General features: G+C 47.9%; 1 protein-coding gene across 1 annotated transcript in view; it reads left to right on the plus strand.

Moving 5' to 3' along the window:
* LOC135383127 (uncharacterized) overlaps positions 1 to 19,612 on the plus strand; it is an 86,696-nt gene that overhangs the window by 20,163 nt on the left and 46,921 nt on the right. Inside the window, exon 2 of the mRNA XM_064612735.1 lies at positions 6,603 to 6,700. Within this exon, the coding sequence (XP_064468805.1) occupies positions 6,653 to 6,700 (48 nt within the window). The 5' untranslated portion in view covers positions 6,603 to 6,652. The remainder of the gene's footprint in view (positions 1 to 6,602; positions 6,701 to 19,612) is intronic.

Genomic DNA, 19,612 nt, shown 5'->3' on the forward strand with positions numbered 1-19,612 from the left:
AAATGCTCGCTGTAACACGCTGCACAACTAACCCGCCAATATCGACGTAAATCACGAGCCTTAGCACAGCATCTAACAAGATATCACGGTAAAATCCGAGCAGAACGAAAGGTTCGAAGGGTCACTGCAGCCATCGCCGAGTAGAAATGTAGAAATAGTGGGTTACCCTAGTTGGCTACCGGTTACTCGAATACAATAACACTAAGGGTTGATTCACACGATGCAACTTTTATTGTAGCTTTGTTGGAGCAATGGTTGCACGCAATTGGAGTTACAAAGTTATAGACTCGTTCCACACGGTGAGCAACTCGCAGCATCGTGGTGTTGAACGAGCTCGTGGGATGGCGCGAGAAAATGTCATCATCTTCATATCCATCCATTCGCACTAGAGCGAGAGCTGAAAATACGGTTGACAGTTTGTAGTGACGGATTCAAGAACAGATCTTTGTGAAATATTTTGCATTAACCGCCGGGGAAGCTTCCATGCTGCTAGCGTCGTCTTCGTATAAAGGGCGACCCGCATACGACGTTTTCTCGACGGAAAAGCGTCGACGGCTCGACGGTTTTGCGCTGGGCTCCGAAAACAATAGGCACAGTAGCTGCGGCACAGCTAGCTGTCATGGCGTACGGCTGTGTATGTGTGCACTGGGCGCCATTTTGTGCGTACAAAACGAAACACACAAGGGAGATAGCGTGTGAACTCCAATTCAGGACGCAGGAACATTCCTTCTGTGCAAGAAAAAAAGGCAAGTCGCCCCAGTTGCAAGACAGATTGTTGCGATTGTTGTTTCCGCAGGAGACAACAGACGTGAGTGTCACTCGGAGAATACGTGTTTAATTACTCAACAAGCAACTGAAGCTTCCCGTCCGTTCTTGGGCTCCCCGAGCTTGGGGTGCAGGAGGCCAGCACATAATAATAATTGGGTGTTTACGTCGCGAGACAACTGAGATCATGAGCGGGAGGCCAGCACATCTGTACGGGAGCCTCAGGCGTCACACGCTCCCTATACCCTGGAGGAGCCTGATGTTCACTGTACCACTGTTCTCGGATCCTTGTTAAGCTGTGATAGAGGTAAAAACTTCGTATTCAGCCCCTATACGTTCTTTTTGCGATCTCCTGTCCTAAACGTGGTCCACCGGTGTCAAATAAAGCAGTCATTATCTGGTTCTAAGTTTCTGTCGCCTGGTTCTTGCCGTGTTTCATTCGTCCTCAAGGGAGATAGCGTATAAATTATATGTATGCAGTATTTTGGTTTACATTTTCCACCTTAAACCTTAGCTCTTTCCTCGCCTACGGTCTTCTAGTTAACATTCGCGACTAAAAACGAAGCAAGGGGTTTCGAAGGCCAACCTGCCGATCATCGCCCACGCCGCCCAAGGAAATGTCGAGAAATCGCCGTATGCGGGTGGACTCAGCGGTTGTCCGTCGAGCTGACGTCACGACTGCGGAGCCGGGCGCTTTTCCGTCGAGAAAAACGTCGTATGCGGGTCCCGCTTAAGCTTTGTAACCCGCGCCGGCTGAGACGCAGAATTTACGCCTCGGAAGTGACGCCACTACAGCAAGCCATTGCGATTGGTTGTCTTCGGAGGAGGAGCCGAGTGACGGACAGGTTGCGCCTCAAGGTTGAGAGAAGAATCGCTCGTGGGAGCGATCCGTGCTGCAACTCTAGCAACCGGATTGCGCAATCCTTTCGCACGGCTCAGCCTAGCTGCGAAATCTATATACTTGCGCGCCACTGAAGTTGCATCGTCGTAGTGACTCTGATGAGCGCTCGGAAATGAGATGACACAACGAACAATGTCACGTCACGTTCGGTGCCAACATATGATAACGCAGACGAGGCAAGCTGCCGTTGTACTGGTCACATGAGCCTATTAAAATTTACATATGTTCCAGTTATAGCTCTTGGTTAATCTCATCAATATCCGTCTTGTCATAAACTGTGAGATTATTACCTTTGCACCATTTATCGATACTCATTCAGTTCTGGGCCATGTAGTGAGGTGTATAATGTAGTATAGGTGGGGATCGGCACAGCTCTCTATTGGGGAACCATGAAGCTCTCTGGCCTGGAATAATACACGAAGGCATAGGTATGACACTCACTAGGTGTAGAGTGTAACTTCGAGTCGCACCTCAGCTACACAGTACCACAAACACCCAGTCGGCCCAGGACGCACATTCCCCCAGGGCGTGAGTCGTGACGTTGCCCACATACGTGAGGCCGACAATGGCAAGCCCTATCACCACCACCACCACCACCACCACAAACACAGCAGTGAGTTTACAGTTTACAACGAAAATGCGGAAGCAAGAACAATGCAGATACGGTAGTATTTTTACAGTACAAAGCGTGGCTCTCCAGGGACTATTTGCTTTAAGTTAAATATCTTGCCGGCGAGCGTAATGGGTGTGCTCGTAAACTATTCTCAACGACACCCCGCCTCAACTCCGGTGAGTGGAGGTATGCACCTGTAAGTTAAGTACAATGCATGTATATCGACATTCCTAGCGTGTTGCCATTCGTGTCTCGTCTGCCGTGTTGACAATTGGGCGGAGGTGTTAAAACGTACGTGTTACACAATCTCTATCGACCACCTTCAATAAAAGGAATCGATGGCGATACGAAGACGTGCACATTATAGCCAGCAACCTCTCTGACCTTGAACTGAATACAAAAGGAGGACGCGTTATTAAGCCTAATTTAGTTTCGCCGTTCCTTCGATCGAAACGCGTACAACACTCGGCCGTGCGTCGGAACGCCCGTGCTGTACATAATAGCCCTTGTTCGCTGTCTGTGTTTAGGAAGAGCCCAGTCATTTGTAGCTGCTGTGAGTTCCGTTTCTCACGTTCCCAGCCGACCGAACAGTCATCTGACGGGCTGTTGACAAACAGATCACGCTAAAGCGACAAGTGGGCATCACATCACCCTCTACTCATTCGCAGCTTGTGTACACTTTGCAGCATTAACTAGAGTATGACATCTCGTGCCACAAACAATATTCTACGATGTAGCTCGACCAAATTTACTCTCGTTTCCGCTTCTCACTCCGTTTATTTTTTCATTTGTGTGCCTCAGTGGCACAATATGGCTTATTTACATGACGCTGCTCGTTAGAAGATTTGCCGCCATGATAATGCGATGCTGATCGTGCTTACCTTCACCGTTATGGTATTCGCCGGTTTATTTGGTTATTGGCAAACCGAAGCATGCACGATGTAGTACGAAACGGCGCGAACAACCTCGACAAAATCTTCTGTGCGTTTGACGTTGAAGCGTACACAACATGGGTGAACTTTTCACCGAATTAGCAGTGACCGAGATAGAAGTCCTTTAGACTGCGATGCTGTAGTACTCGCTTAGGTTTGTAACTGCAAAAAAGTTATAGAGAACATGGTGCTCCTCCTCATAAGACTTCATCGGCGCTGGCGTAATGTACCGGAGAACCGGATATGCTCTGGGAGCTTCTCGACCCGCACCAGAAGTAGCAAGACAGCTTGTAGGCTGACCTCTCCTGTAATTCCCCATCACGAAAGAAAAAAATGAAGGACAATTTATGTAATTAATGCGACGGAAATGTGTTAGGATTAGACTATCAACCTCTATCCATACCTAACTATGGCTAACTGTTACTAACTACCACTAACTACACAGCCACAACAACGGCGCCAGCCTTCTTCCTCCTTGCCGAATTGCCCTTTCGCCGCGCTGCCGGAGAGAGAGAGAAATATATATCCCCTCTCCCCATGCGCATGCGCAGCATGCGGGTATGGGAGGAGGAAGGGAGGAGAGAGGTTGTCTCTGAGGCTTCACATATCCACCAGGCCGTCACCAGTTTCCACCTTGGGGGTTCTAATGCTAACGCATTAAAAAAGACCGCACTTCAGGACTTCGTAGACAGAACTGAACAGTGTGCGCGCTATCGCGTTGTCGCAGCGGCTTATCGTTGTCGTCACCCACGGGTAGTTACAAAGTGAATATTGTACTCGCGGATCAGGTACAGAGCTCAGGGTCTGATTATGTATGACCAACCTCTTCTGACCTTTTTGGACTCCGCAGCAATTCCGTCTTCACTGTGAGACGGCTCATTATTCGATTTCCCACATGACTGTTCCATTATTTGAATCCATAGCATTCCACCATTATTCAATTTCCCACAAATGGTGTCAAGTATCGCCCCCTGGCGATGAAACTCCCCAATCATCACCACAAAATAAAGTCGTTGTTGTTGTTTCCATGAGAGTACGTGATCCTAGACGTCGTTCACCCATACCCCTCTCTCTCTTTTTTTTATTTGCTTGATTTTTCGTTTATTACGAGGGGCGTTCAAGTCAAACCGGGACTTTTCATTTTTCGCACAAGTAAAATGAACTTACAGGCGAGAAATTAGTTTTATTTTTCAACGTAAGCTCCAGCTGCACTAATCCCCTTGTCCCAGCGTTTTACGAGGGCTTGGATGCCAGCAGTGTAGAAATCCTTACTGGCACGTAGCAGCCATGATCGGACTGCATTCTTGACCTCATCGTCGCAGCTGAAGTGGCGGCCCCCAAGGAACGCCTTCAGTGGCCCGAAGAGATGGAAATCGCTCGGGGCGAGGTCTGGACTGGCAGCAACACCCAGCCAAGTTCCCGTAAGGTGCGTGTCGTGATATGCGCTGTATGGTGGCGTGCATTGTCCTGTAGGAGGAGGACTCCTTAGGTGATGAGGCCCGGCCGCTTTCGCTTCAGCGCCTTATGCACATCCCTGAGAACCTGGCAGTAATATGCACTATTGATCGCACTATATGCACTATTGATATCGAGACATGTTATCTGTCGGTCCTTGAGGATCAGGCGCTCCACAAGTTGGATGTTCTCAGGAACTCTGACACGGGTGGCAGGAGCCGCCCCGGGCGGGGTCGTCCTGCACTGATGTACGGCCGTCTCGGAACCGTTTGCACCACTCAAACGCTTTGCTGCGGCTAAGTGTATCGTGGCCATACTGAGCCTGAAGTCTTCTGTGAATTTCAGATGACTTTACGCCTTCATTCACGAGAAACTTCGTGACAATCCGCTGTTCGATGTGCGCGCTCACCTCGTTGTCGGCCATCTTGTCCAGCACTTGCCTTCTGTTTTACACAAACTTTGGACCACCACGTGGTGAATGCGGAGGCCTGTCGCGTGTGAAAATGACGAAAAAGAAGTAGCGCAAGCCATTGGTACACTCAGGAGACAGAAAGTCCCGGTTTGACGTGAACGGCCCTCGCATGTTGGAGTTTGACGAAGCGTTGGGGAAGAGACTTGCCTAAAAGGGCGCTAGACAGGGTTCTGCTCTTTTTTTTTTTTTCGGCCTAATGCGATGAATTTGTGCCGCAGCAATGGAAACCAACAACACAACTGGCAAACCTGTTGACGTCTAGATTATTCCGGGTACGATTGAGATGGATATTCGGATAGCGTGCAATAACGACACTAATCGCTCTGCCGGACTGTTGTTTCGTCTTTCACGTTCACACAATTCGGCGGAAGTCAACGTCTTTCATCGACTTCGAAATGGCCTTGGTAGCTGTTCCACTGCGTAGATGCGTGTGTTGTGGACGGTACAAATTATTATAATTTTCAAGGTCCGACGCGCGCCGCCCAAGAGGTGCGAAAAGTTTCGAGAACGACAACTGTGCACGTTTTAGGTAATCGATTCGGTTGTCACCGTCAACGCGGTTTGACGGTGCGCGTATCGCGAAACGTGTGTGTGCGTTAAATATGCAAGAGGGTCGTACCAAGAGGCTTCAATACCAGCTGTGTACTGTGACTCGAATGATATCCTATAATTCATTCGAAGCTGACACTCGTGTATCGTTTACGTCTGAATGCATTAAATTGCTGATGCAAGTTTTCGCCATTAAGCGTTACAAACAGAACCCTAAATTCCGTGGCTTTCCGTACCCCCTCTTTTTGTCAATCGCATAAGAGATGATGATGTAACAGTATTGGTTTCGTATAAGGGGTGGGGGACAAAAAATATTTGATCGTCATGGTCTTGCACTGCTCATTGATACTACAAATGTATAAATATATACTTTTAGATCCTTAGAAGAAAACAAACATCATTGGGTCGGAACCTAGTACGTACCACACTGTACGTGGCACGCGACTTTTATGGAAAGAAGGGAACGGGTGCAGGCAGGCTGGTATGGACTCATGGTAGGGGACCGATAGACACGGAACAAGAAGGACGGGCGACAAACTCTGAGAATTCGTCGTCCGTCCTTATTGTTCCGTGCCTCTCAGTCCCCTACCATGTGACTTCTACGGCGGGTACAGGGACATGTCCGATTCAGGCGTGAAGCGCCTGTCAAATCTGATCGCCAACGACTTAATTCGGAAGTTTCTACTTGAAGTTCTTGTACATCTTCATCGTAATGTTTCAGAATAATGCTGACAAACTGTACATTTGTTTATATTAAATATTACGCATTACATCCCCGACTAACTTACGTCCCTGACTAAAATTTTGCGTGCGACTTTTGTATTTCATGTCAGCTGCATCCCCAATCGCATAATAATAATACAGCTGCCGATAAAGTTGTACCCTGTATCTAATGCATTTCCTCTTTGATCGCAGGCACTTCCGTAGATGTTCGATGACTATTTGAAGAAGAAGGAGAGAGCAGCATGGGCTGCGGCGGCAGCCGGGCTGCCGTTGTTCCCCTTGAGCCCCTGGTAAGTACCTGCACCTAGACGCCCACCACACGGATGCGCTGCTTGGGCTGACTTAGTTTTCACTGGCTTATCAAATCACAGTAACTGCTTCGGCGTTCCTTCGGCATTGACATGAGTGTGGATTTTGCGCTAGGGTTGTGCTAAAGGAGTGCAACTCAAAGCGAATGGAATGAAGAAGGACGTACAGGAACAGTCGTCCTACTAGTGTATAACCTATTCCTATATTAAATTGCCTCCACCTGCGCGGACGCCGGCTACTGCACGTTGCTTAGATAACAAAACTGAGTAACACCTATCAGCTAGCTATAATATAAGAAAGAGAAGAACAGAGCAGGGCATTTATTACAAGTATTTACAAATAGAAATTGCCGGTCGCACCGACATCGAAATACAGCATTCCGCATAGTGGAAATGTATAACCGTTTTAACGTGCATATAGCCGTGCGTATAACCGTTTAACCGTGTCGTAACTGTTGATTTTGGGGAACGGAACCTCTCTAAGTGTGAATTATCAGACAATGACGTATTTCACATGGAAGAGGTATCGGATGAGAATGAAATTACCCTCGAGCGAAGGTGCGTGCACAAAGTTAAGGAAATACCTGGTTGATAGTTTTAAGGACGCTTTTAGTAGAACCCTGCGCGGGTATGCAATTCTCGACCCGCACCAGCACTTTAACCGCAGACACGATCTCCCAATCCGTATCCGCACGAGTTTTTGGTGGAGCTAGCCCGGTCCGCGGGTGCTGCGGGTATATCAGCAGACCCGCACTGGTACGGCGTGCAGCCGAGTTGCACAAGTTAGAGTACTGGAGCGCAAAGAAGAAGAACACGAAACGTTTAAATTAGCTTTACATTTGGTACATCACGTGCGTTATACAGTAATTGAACGGCTATAAAATTATCATAAAACTCACTGGAAGTCCCGTTTTTTGTTCGTTTATTTCGCGAAACAGCATGAACGCGGGTATAGCGCGGGTACCCGCACGGCCCGCAGGGGCAACGCCGGTGCACCGGCATTTCAGCCGCATCAGTTCACATTTTCTATCCGAGATTAGTGCGGGTATCCGCGCAGATACAGCCGCAACCGGGCAGACTTTATGTACGAGGGGTGTTCAAGTCAAACCGGGACTTTTCATTTTTCGCAAAAGTAAAATAAACTTAGAGGCAAGGAATGAGTTTTATTTTTCAACGTAAATCTCCAGCTGCACTAATGCACTTGTCCCAGTGTTTCACGAGGGCTTGGATGGCAGCAGCGTAGAAATCCTTACCGGCGCGTAGCAGCCATGATCGGACCGCATTCTTGACCTCGTCGTCGCAGCTGAAATGGCAGCCCCCCAAGGAACGCCTTCAGTAGACTGGAGAGATGGAAATGGCTGGGGGCGGGGTCTCGGGGTCTGGACTGTAAGGGGGATGTGGCAACAACTCCCAGCCAAGTTACTGTAAGGTGCCTGTCGTGAGATGTGCGGTATGCGGGCGTGCATCGTCCTGTAGGAGGAGGAATCCTTTGGTGATGAGGCCCGACTCTCCCGACTTGCCCGACTGGAGGTGTTCATGAATGATAGTGTTCAACGTTCCCACAGGTCCGTCTTTCGAGCCAGTTTGAGACATATTATTAGTCGGTTCTTGAGGATCAGGCGCTCCACAAGTTGGATGTTCGTAGGAACTCTGATAATGGGCTCTGAGCCGTCCCGGCCGGGATCGTCCTGAACTGATGTACGGCCGTCTCGGAACCGGTTTAACCACTCAAACGCTTTGCTGCAGCTAAGTGCATCGTAGCTATACTGAGCCTGAAGTCTTCTGTGAATCTCAGATGACTTTACGCCTTCATTCATGAGAAACTTCATGACAATTCGCTTTTCGATGTGCGCGCTCACCTCGTTGTCGGCCATCTTGTCCAGCACGTGTCTTCTGTTTTGCACAAACTTTGGACCTCCACGTGGTGAACGCGGAGGCCTGTCGCGTGTGAAAATGACGAAAAAGAAGTAGCGCGAGCTATTTGTACACTCAGGAGACAAGTCCCGGTTTGACTTGAACAATGCGAAAATAACTTTAACTTTAAACTTTAGTACGCAAAAATGAACCTTAAAACATACGTCAGCAAGATCGATACACATCATGTTCTGCAAATACAACTGCTGGACACATCCAGGATACATTCACGTTCACCGCACCTGCGTTGTCCAGTTTTTACTTATGATCAGGCCTTAGAAATTGAGAAGTGCGCACGCATTTATTTTGCACATTCTGGCTTAGTCAGGGAGCGATAGCTATAATCGCTAATTATGAAGATGTGATGTCAACTAAGAATTTTAGCGCATAGCACCCTTTTAAACGGAAGAAACAAAAATGACACTGCTTAGGATCTGCCGTAGCTGCAGTTGTAATTTCAACACACTTAATTATCCATGTGCAATTAGAGTAATGTACGATAAAAGAATCGAGGATCTTGACTGTGATTGTATCTCGTGACTGCACGTAAACTCACTCACAAGAGCAAGCAAGAACAGGCATCACATTGCATGAACACATTAGTAAATCGGGGGTTTACGTCGCGATACAACTGCGATCATGAGTGGCACCTGAGTGGTTGCGTCTATGGATTAATTTTGCCCACTTGAGGCGCCAAAATCTCGACACAAGGCACACCACATTTACCGTCCCTCGCGGAGGACGGCGTGTCGAAGAAACTTGTACCTTCCACCGTGTTGCCACCGCCCTCGGCGGGATTTGAACCCGCGATCTCGTGATCAGCAGGCAGACACGTTACCGACTCAGCCACCGATGGCGGCGGCATGAGCACATGTGTTCTTGAAAACTCATGCGGCAGTTTTCTTGCATACACTAGGTAAGGAAACTATAGTGCTGCGAAACTTATTCCATGCTTTTATGTACACCACGAGGAATAGTGTAAGTATTTTCTTTCTTGTCATGTCACTCGGATTCCAGCGTTGTTCGGATAGCGTATTTAAACGAATACTGAACACGGTTAATGCACAAATATTGTTCCCCAGAGTTCCAAAAGGGACACGTACCCATGAAGCTATTCTGCCGCTGCCACCTCGATGTCAGGCAGAATACTAATACAAAGCGCAGTCTAATATTGTTGAAATCGTTCCTTGGTCATTTGGTTGTACATCAGCGATGCCCACCTTGTTGAATTGCACATACCGACATTCTAATACGATCAATCATCTACGCTTCAACAATTTGTGCTTAAGTTGCATGAGCTACCTGCCAGGGCTTTCCAGGGAAAGGTAAAACACTACTCTGGGATACTACACTTGCCATTTTTCAAAGTTGTATGGCAGCTAACGACACAATAGTACTGTGCTCCCCGCTTACATTGCCGTTCGCTATGACGTTTCCTGTTTGGCGACCTCACAAAGTGTTTCTGTCCAGCAAGCAACATGCGCCCTGCTAGTGGTGGTGGTAGTAGTGCTGAAAGAGCTCGCCGTTGTCGGCCTCACAGAGCTCGGAAAAGTCACGACTAGCGCTCTGGGGGAATGTGCGTCCTGTGACGATATATATAAGGGAACCTGTGCCGACACAACCTAACCTGACATCATACGATCCTGCGATACGAGCCAATGATTGTGCTTGCTACCGCTTGGGCTCAGATGGGCACTGGCATCGCTAGACAAAGTTGAGCGTAGCACGCCCATAGGGAACAGTAAGGTGAATTCGGCGAGTAAGACACTCCATGGGTTGCAGTACAGATCAGGGAGGGAGGGAGTTGGGATCAACGAAGGAAAGCAGAGAAAAACGTGCGCTCCCAGAGAGCCACGGACCCTTGTTGATTCGCCGCCGAAGGGAGTGAAGCATGCTCTGCGCGTAGTAACGAGTGATTGCGTTATGATGCACACGAAACGTTAAGACGACAGCTGCAGCAATACCCTACCCATAACAACCTGAGTGTCGGGGTACTCAGTGGAACAGTACGCCATGGCCAGGCGAAACATATGCACAAACACACCTACTCGGATACAAACACATTTTGAGGAGCTTGCAAGTCGCTCTAGCAATCGCTATTGGCCAGTGCTTCTCAACTTATGTTACTTGAGCGACCCCGTGATCCTGCCTGCATGACTTCAAGGGATCTACTGCTACACAATGCTAGACGCAACTGTGTCGAAGTGGGCCGGCTACCAAGCCTGGCATGGGGCAAGCTTCGCTACGCATTCAAGTTTCATTCGCCGTAGCTCGACAGCGTCCTGTTCGCGGAACCTCGGTTGTGCACGACTGCTATAGACAATCCAAGATCTGGCATCAGTGGAAGACTCGATGACGGTGAGCGCTGTAGTATTGCAATGGAGCTCATGGAGCTGCAATGGAGCTGCGTTATTTGAAGAAGTACGATGAGAAAGTGAAGGGAAGTGGATGCGACAGCCGAACAGAAGACTGTAAAGATAGCTCGGGAATCGCGTACGCACGAGCTGATCCTGTCGCCGTGCTGGAAACATCTGTAAAAACTGCAGTTTTAGCGTTGTGCTTATTCATGATATACTATAAGCAGTATTTCCCGGCGACGCAACTTGCAACCGTCTTCTTGCTCGAAACCGCGGGGACCACAATGCTGGCAACAGGTACCCTCCAGGGCCCACAGGGAGCTCGCTGCCGTGGTCGTGGCCTGTGTGCTGGTATGTGACACTTATATGACATTGCAGCTTTGTGAAACCTACAGGAGTGCCGTCTACGGATTGCCAGTGCTAGCAGGTGCCTCAAGAAACGCGTGAGAAGTGCACATATTGCCGAGAGGACTCTGTCATCCGTCCTGTCCGTCACCCGTCCTGCCACCAGCCTCCCAGGCAGGCTCCCTAGCGTCAGCAGTCACTGCATCATTCGGTTTTGCACGTGGAACACCTGAGGGTAGGGGATATGTTTATTGGCAAAAGAAGAAAAAATGCAGAGGTTAGCCATGCAAGAGGCTTGCTATTTCCTACAAAAATGGAAGACTGCTCCTGCGCTGTGTCTGTGCGCCTGTGTCGTACATCTGCTTCTACATGACACACAGGGCAAAGAGGCGAAGACAGTTGGCTCATCTCGAACAGGTAGAGTGGAATTCGTGCCACATTCAGCCGCGGTCGACGAAGCAACAACTCCTCGCTACTCGGCATGTGGACGTGCACAACAAGGGCCATTAGTGGGTCAGTGGATCGCAGGGAGCGGTTGGTGCAGATAGTTTCCTGCTAGAACAGCCGGGCACAGTTATCAACAAAGCGGTGCATTTGCAGCTGGTGCATAGAACAAGGGGAAGGACCGTTGACTGCCCAGTACCGCCGAGGCAGAGCATCAGCGCGATCATTCTCAGAAAGTTCGACATGGCTCGGAATCTACTTGAACCAAACACACATTGCCCCAGGTATACAAGTTCGGAGTACAGAGCAATGATTATTGTATAGGTGTCACTGATGACTTCAGCAGAGTAAGAGGTCAGCTCCTCCAGAGCCACTTTACTGTCAGTCCGGATCGTCCAGGCCCTGGGCGCCAACGAGGAGCGTACGTGTCTCAAAGAGTTCAGCATTGCAAATGACTGAGCTTCTGCAGATGACATGATGGGAAACTTGACTCTGTGCTCATTCCCGTCCAGTGGGATGCAAAATGCAGCATACTATTACGTAGAGTGAAGCATCACTAATACATGAGTTCGGTGCCGGTGATGGGTACGGATGTGGTACAGGGTCGGTTGGCCGACCAAAACAACAACAACAACAACAAGAACTTAGTTGCGAGATGTTGAATGGGGAGTTTCATCGCTAGTTTCATCGCTCCATTCCCCATTGCTTGGGGAATGGAATAATGGAAGTGCTATGGTGTGCAAGAAGGTCAGAAGAGCTTTGAAGGCAGGGCGTTGGAGGGCTGGATTTGTCCAGGGACCAAGAAATTTTGAAAGGAAGGGGGGCGTGAGTCCAGCTGAGTAAGAGACCCCGAGAGATGTGGTTCGGGAAAGTTGGTAGTGTGTGTAATCAAGAAGAATGTGCTCTAGTTCTTTTAGAGCTCTCCAGTTACGGCAGCTAGGAGAATCAACTGGTCTCAAGCTGTAACACCACTGAGCTGTAAAATCCACATCGAGTCGCATCCGATGAATTAATGCAGCATTTTGACGAGCCACAGACACAACCGTTGACAGACCACACCCGTTGACACAGTATTCTTTTCCCGAAGACCCGTGATGGATGTTTGCAGAGTGGGGTGGCGAAGGGGCCACATAAGCTCCGCAAAGGAGATCAGGGAAGAAGTTGAGAGGATGTCGCGTCGCGATCGAAGAATAGCTTGCTAGAATGTAGACGGAGGACAAGAGTGTCACAGATGTGATGAACCTGATGGCGGACAAGGTAACGTGCGTAAACGCGTAGACGGACTTGTCGCGTAGGATAGACGCCGATGGTTCCCCGCGCCACCGCTAAAACAGGGGAAGTTTCAGCAGTCTTCGCCATTCCATAGCAAAGGCGCAGGCATCTGGCCTGAATATTGAGCAGTTCCCGCTCGTGAATGCTGGGGATCCCATACAGGACAGACAGGCTATAGAGGATAGTTCCAAGCATCATGGAACAATGCACACGACGGATGTCAGCACATCGGATCCCAGGAAGACCCGCTGAGGTGCCCGAGCACATTAATGTGGGTGGCTGACATTAAACAAGAGCGGACAGATGACGCTTCCTTATAGGATTCCGCGAATACAGAGTAGGAGGCACTATCTTCCTCTACAGTGCGCACGAACAGAGAGCTGTCGGAGAGGAAGGCTTGCAACCAGGCATGAGTATACATCCACCTATTATGACGAAGTCAGCGACGAGGTACAACAGACGAACAAGAGAGAAGGTGAACGTCGACATCCACCCACACCAGTTTCTTGGAACGATGCAACAACGGCACTGTAGAGAACATTACTGTATGCTTTCGCCACATCATAGGGAATTCGGTTGCTAGGGCTCATCGGACTTTGCTTGCTGGATAGAGGAGCCGACATCGACTCAATTGCCCATCGCGCTTGTCGGAAGCCAGCCATGGCCTCAGGCAAGAATGGGGCTATCTCAGAATACCAGTTGAGTCGTGTGGATATTCCGTTTCATAACATTTCCGACAACGCTGGTGAGTGCAACTGAGCGGAAGGCATCAATGGCGTGTGGAGACTAGCCTGGATTCAGGGGCGGCACTACCATCATGCTTCTATTCCGCGGAGAAAACATCATCCCGCCAGCAGCCACTCTACTGCCTCAGGAGGGCGTGACGGCCACGCAAAAGGAAATTTTGAAACGCTGTGTTGTACGCAATATACTCATGCTCAAGAGAGGTATGAGGGAGTGATTTCCTTAGAGGAACCTGTAACTCCATAAGGGAAGAAGGCAAATCCAGATGCGGATCCTGTACGGGAATGGCTGGAGCTGACGATCCTGTGACGCTGTGACAACCAAGCTGCCGTTAGATGGACACAGTAGTCGTTCGCGACGTCGATTTCCGAACGCGCGCTAGCGAGCGTAAGAGCGCGAAAGGACGTCATTGAGCAACAGGTGTAGAGAGTCCCTTGAGTAGAACACCTATGGCTTACCATTAATGCGCGCGTTTGCTTCCCCCAAAAGCTAGATATCTCTCCCGACAAGGAGGGGGGTCGCTCAGGTATAACTCGGAACCGGTTTAATGTCACTGTTCGTACTGCGCATCCTCCCATAGATATAGCTGCAAGTCCGGGCGCCTCTTTCGTGTAACGGCAGACAGTTCTCTCTTGGGATATATCCATGCCGCTCTGTGATAAGAAGTCACTCACTGTTTATATGTATTCTTGAAGTCGGCGTTGTATTTCTGCCTATTGAGCTCCTGATGACAACAAGCAGATGTTATCAATACACATACTTGCATTTAAGCGACGAGGTAACCAGCTGGGAAGTGTTGGTTGAGCACCAGGTTTAACAGTAGGGAGCTCGGAACTTTTTCCTGAGGCACAGCAGCTAATTGGCTATGATTGTGACTGGCTTCGCCTCCGGTACGCATGGAAATGATCTGTCTCGGCAGATACGAGGAAATCCACCGGAGTGGTGTTCTAACAACCCATAGCGCGCACAAGACATACAGCACCTGACCGTTGATGTTGATGTTGGAAACATAAAAGGAAGAGATTGAATCCATCACACGACGAATTAGGGTGCTCCCATAAAGTGCCCCTAAAAAAGCAAACAAAAGAAAGAAAGAAAACGACACTTTCGCCCGATCTATATGGAGGCGATAAAACGAACAGAGACCGAATCAGCGGTTAGCGTAGTGCACAGTGAAGCACACTGCCTATAGACTGCCTCGAATGCAGTACTAGGGATAAAAGTCACAACCGTTGACAAGGCAACATCCCTCTTGTCAGGTGGCCAAGGACCCAGAAATTTTACGATATCAAAGTTTCAGTTGTCCAATCGGTCGAGAGCAGGAGCCCATCTTCAACTTGTCGTTATCCCATAACGCGGTGCTGGTGAAAGGGCTCGCCTCACATGTGTGTCAACGTCACGACTGGTGCCCTGGTGGAATGTGCGCCCTAAGCCGACTTCTAAGGGAACTATGCCGACATATGTCTGATTGCGTATCAGGAAAACCCAGCACAAACCCCAGACAGCACAGCGGCCACTGGGATTCAAACCCCGGTACCTCCCAGTCTCGACGTGACAATGGCCAGCACGCTATCCGATGAGCCACGCGATCTGGTATATGCCATAACGCGCGTTAAAGGCATCACTCCGCTCCGTGGTTCGCTACGAGCTCTTGCGCGAGCATACCAAAGCGGCTGTGGAGCGAACTCTAAATATAAAGATAACGATCGCTATGTGAAAGTTCAAGATCGACACCCAGGCCCTTATAGACGAATGTCTGGAAAAGTGCAGGAGCATGTGCACAGTGTCTTCCATGGTTGCAAAAGTGTACATTTCGCAGAATCAGTCTTTCGAGTTTTACGGAAGAATTGGCGCCCTTAGGGACATTCAAACGTAACTTGCGCGAAGGCGTCCGAACAGATCGAGGTAACGTGGACAGAATACTGAATTTCAGTTCCGGGTGTACTAGATGTAGCAGCGAGGCGTGCCGGTTGCCTTGTACCCATTGCCGTCTACACAAAGTTTGTGTGGAGCGATATGAAGAGACCCAACGGGATCGTCCCGTACAGAACCGTAGACTCTCTTGATATCCAAGAGGGCCGCATGAACTGCGATACGGCTATGTGAACACTCCTCCTCAATACCCGAGAGCGGTCAAGTACATAGACCATCGTGCACTGGGGTCTTCTGAAACGTTGTAGTGGATGAGTTACGTCGTAAAGTCGGTCAAAGTCTTAGGCGTATATTTCTCTGCAAATTTATCTTGAGACGCCCACATATCCTACGTAAGGTCCAGAATCTCTAGGCCCATTGGGATCATGAATCGCCTTCGTCATACGTTGCCCGAACATGTTAAAATACTTTTATATAACTCACTATTTTTTTCCACTCTGCGGTACTGCCTGTTGGTCTGGGGCACCGCTAATACTAACGCTGCTAAGGGCCTACTGGTTACTCAGAAGCGGGCCATACGTATCATTGCCAACGTCCCCCTACGACCATCACACACAACACTTATTCACAGCTCTCAACTTCATTAAAATAACTCACTTATACAAGTTCTTACTCTTAAAGGCTTACTTATCAGCAGTCAAACATAACAACGAAGGTATGCTTTCACTAGTCCCTCTTGAGTGGTTTCCGCCGCACTCACGTCACAGCCACCTGTTAAAAATACCACTTTACCGAACAAATTACAGTCATCAACCATTATCATACACTCTCCCAAGCACATTTAATTTTATCGTAAGCAAAATATTAATATTCAGACACTCTCACGATCCTCATTGCGAGAATTATTTGTCCAGTCTACCTGAGGCTGTTATTACATGACCCACTGATGTTCGTTTTTGCTTATTTTTGACCAGTGCATAACATGTACTGTCCAGTGCTTCTTTGTACCTTTTCTTATACTTGTATTTTGTTTGTTTTCTCCTTCTATATTTGTACACTGTTGCAGCTGCCACAGCAACATCCATACGGGATAATGCCCCAGTCAAGCGGCTACTTTGCCGCTTTTTGGCATATCCCAACATTGTATTTGCATTTAAATTGATAATAAACGAAAAGGAAAAAAAGGAAGAAAAAGGATGAGGCAAATAAACATAGAAGGACATGACAATGAAAAAATGGCTAGGAAGCAAGTGAGCTGGTGTCTCAAAGGTAGCTGAAAATTTAACTTCACATACAAGAACATCACACATACATACTGCTGTTGGAAACGTTTTAAAACCGTATAATCATGCATTAGACAAGCTCAAGAGGTCGATGTGCTCTATTCTTCTTGACGATGATCTGACTGTCCTATGTAGCTGTACACGCTCTGCATCTCGTGGAACTTTCGGCGTAAAGCTCCTGCTCAAGGGGGGGGGGGGATTGTTTATTAAAGATAGAGAGAGGGGGAAAGGTCAGACAGGCCAAGGCCGACTTGCAATTCCCAACCCAAAAGAGAAAAAAGAAAAACAGAGAAAGAAAGAGAAAAGAGAAGCAGAAAAGGAAAAGAGAAAGTGGCAGGGGACGATAGGGTGGCTGATGGGGTGGCTCAAGGCTCAAGGATCACAAGGTGGACATGCCGCTTAGCATCAAACAATCATTGATCCAACAATCATTGATTGACAAATTGATTGATTGAACAAACAATCATTGATTGATTAGAATCAATGAGAATCAAACCTGGAAAAAGCTTGTTTCGACCTTTTTAGAAAAGGGGTTTTCTTCTATATTCGTCCCTAGCGCGTTAATCTTGAAGAATTCTGAACAACTTATTTCGGATTTACAGTTGTTTCACGGTAAGAAATGCTTTGTTTTTTTCCTTGGACATCAATGATCTGTACGATTAACTGCAAGAGAATGTGTTGTTGAACAGAGTACGCCGATTTCTTGAAGATAATTTGGTGCGATTTCAATCGCAAGTTGGTATATCTGTGACTGAATTTTTGAGCATACTGGAAGTTTATCTGAAATCTACTGCCATAAGTATTGACGGACAATTATACACCCAAAATACTGGTATCTGTATTGGCTCGACTATCGCGCCTGTCCTTTCAGAGATTTACTTGAGTGTAATTGACAATGCTGTATTATCCTTTATATCCTCTCTGTCTTCAAATGACGTCGTTGTAAGAAGGTTCGTAGATGACCTAGTTTTCGTTTCTACCAATGAAAGTGTTATTGCTCAATGTAAGAATATAATTTTGTCCGCGGCCCCGGAGCTTGTGTTCGCTATTGAGTTCCCCACTGTTGGTGTGCGTCGGTTTCTTGATATCAGACTTTTGTTACAACCCGTTCTTTGCTGGGCTTACGGCAAATCTCAAGCTAAACCCATTTTGCCCGCTTCAACTTGCCACTCCAAAGCTGTAAAACGGGGTTTGATCACAGGTATCCTATCGAATGCGGTAAAAAAATCTTGTTCTCATCAGATCCTTCTCTCTGCGGAGAGTCAGCTTCTCCGTTTGAATGATGCTGGTTGCCCCCAACACATGTTACTTAGTGCTTTAAATGTTTTGTTAAACACCTTGCTTCCTCGTTCGCCTGAAACTAAGCCTTCTCTCTCCAAACGTGTTGTATTACCTTACTTCCACAAAGTGTCGCACAACTTGTTGGCCGTCGCGAAGAAATTTCAAATCAGCCTTGTTTTCAAGAACAACTTCCGTCTTGATCGCCTCACGCCTTTCGCGAAACCTGAAGTTACCTGTAAGGATCACCGGAACAAATTCGTCCCCTGTTGTTCAAATGTTGTTTATCAGGTCCCCCTAGCTTGTGGTTTCTGTTATATTGGCGAGACAAAACGTTGCTTAAATGATCTCCTGAGAGAGCATTCATTAAAAGTAAAAAATAAAGCCTCAAACTCGGAAATTACCAAGCATTTGGAACAACGCGCAGATTTCTTCCCTCTATGGGGTGAAACAATTGTAAAAGCTTCTGAAGTGGACCCCTACAGAAGACGAAGACTTTTAAGACAGACCCTATGCATAACCTCTTGTGGGAACTGTGTCAGCTACCCATCCGCAATCCTCGGTCCGGCCTTGAGCGGACTTCTTGTTTCCCCGAACTGACCCTTTTTGTCCTCAACTGGTTGTTTCCTTCCCTCTGGTTGTATATAATTCTTGTATGTGAAGTAAAATTTTCAGCTGCGTTTGAGACTTCGTGTTGTGTCTGTCCCTTCGTGTTCCTTAGTCTCGGGGTTTTACATTAGGCGGTAACCGCATGGAGCAACTTTTGCCAACTGAATCGGGCCAACGGAGCGCCAACTCAGCGTGAACGGAACGGTATCGAAGCTTGCAACCGCATGGAGCAGAATGTCCACGTTGAGGTTGTCATGGTGAAGCGTCGGCCTAGCGTTTACCACCGCTTGTTGCACGCGATGTAGCAATGCTTATTGTAGTAAACTGCTCTACGCATTGTTTAGTAACATAAATGATATTTTAGCGGTTCTTGAAAAAGTACGGTGCTAATAACATCTAGAAATCAGGTGTTTACAAGAAATTTTGAGATACGAAGAGAATGTTGGCTTATGAGTGTTTCTAGCAATGCTCACTAAAGAAATATCAGACTGCATTTTTATTACCGTTACCTCCTTACACATTTCCGATTTGGCGTGTGCCACAATAAACATTTGGATGTTTCATTTAGTCACCTTCGCCATGCACACACCTTGCCACCTCCTGCCAAAGGATATATTTTAAGTTGATATCCCTATACTGAACAAGTTTAACGTTCCATAGAGGTGGCCTCTTTGAAACCTGCGATATCCACGTCGAAGTCCGTGCGTGTCCTGAGGCAGGGCGAAGAGGGCAAAGCCCGAAAAAAAAAAAAAGGCGGTCACAAGCATGATTACAGT

The sequence above is a fragment of the Ornithodoros turicata genome, chromosome 2 (genome assembly GCF_037126465.1).
Source record: "Ornithodoros turicata isolate Travis chromosome 2, ASM3712646v1, whole genome shotgun sequence".
In the NCBI taxonomy this organism is placed as follows: domain Eukaryota; kingdom Metazoa; phylum Arthropoda; class Arachnida; order Ixodida; family Argasidae; genus Ornithodoros; species Ornithodoros turicata.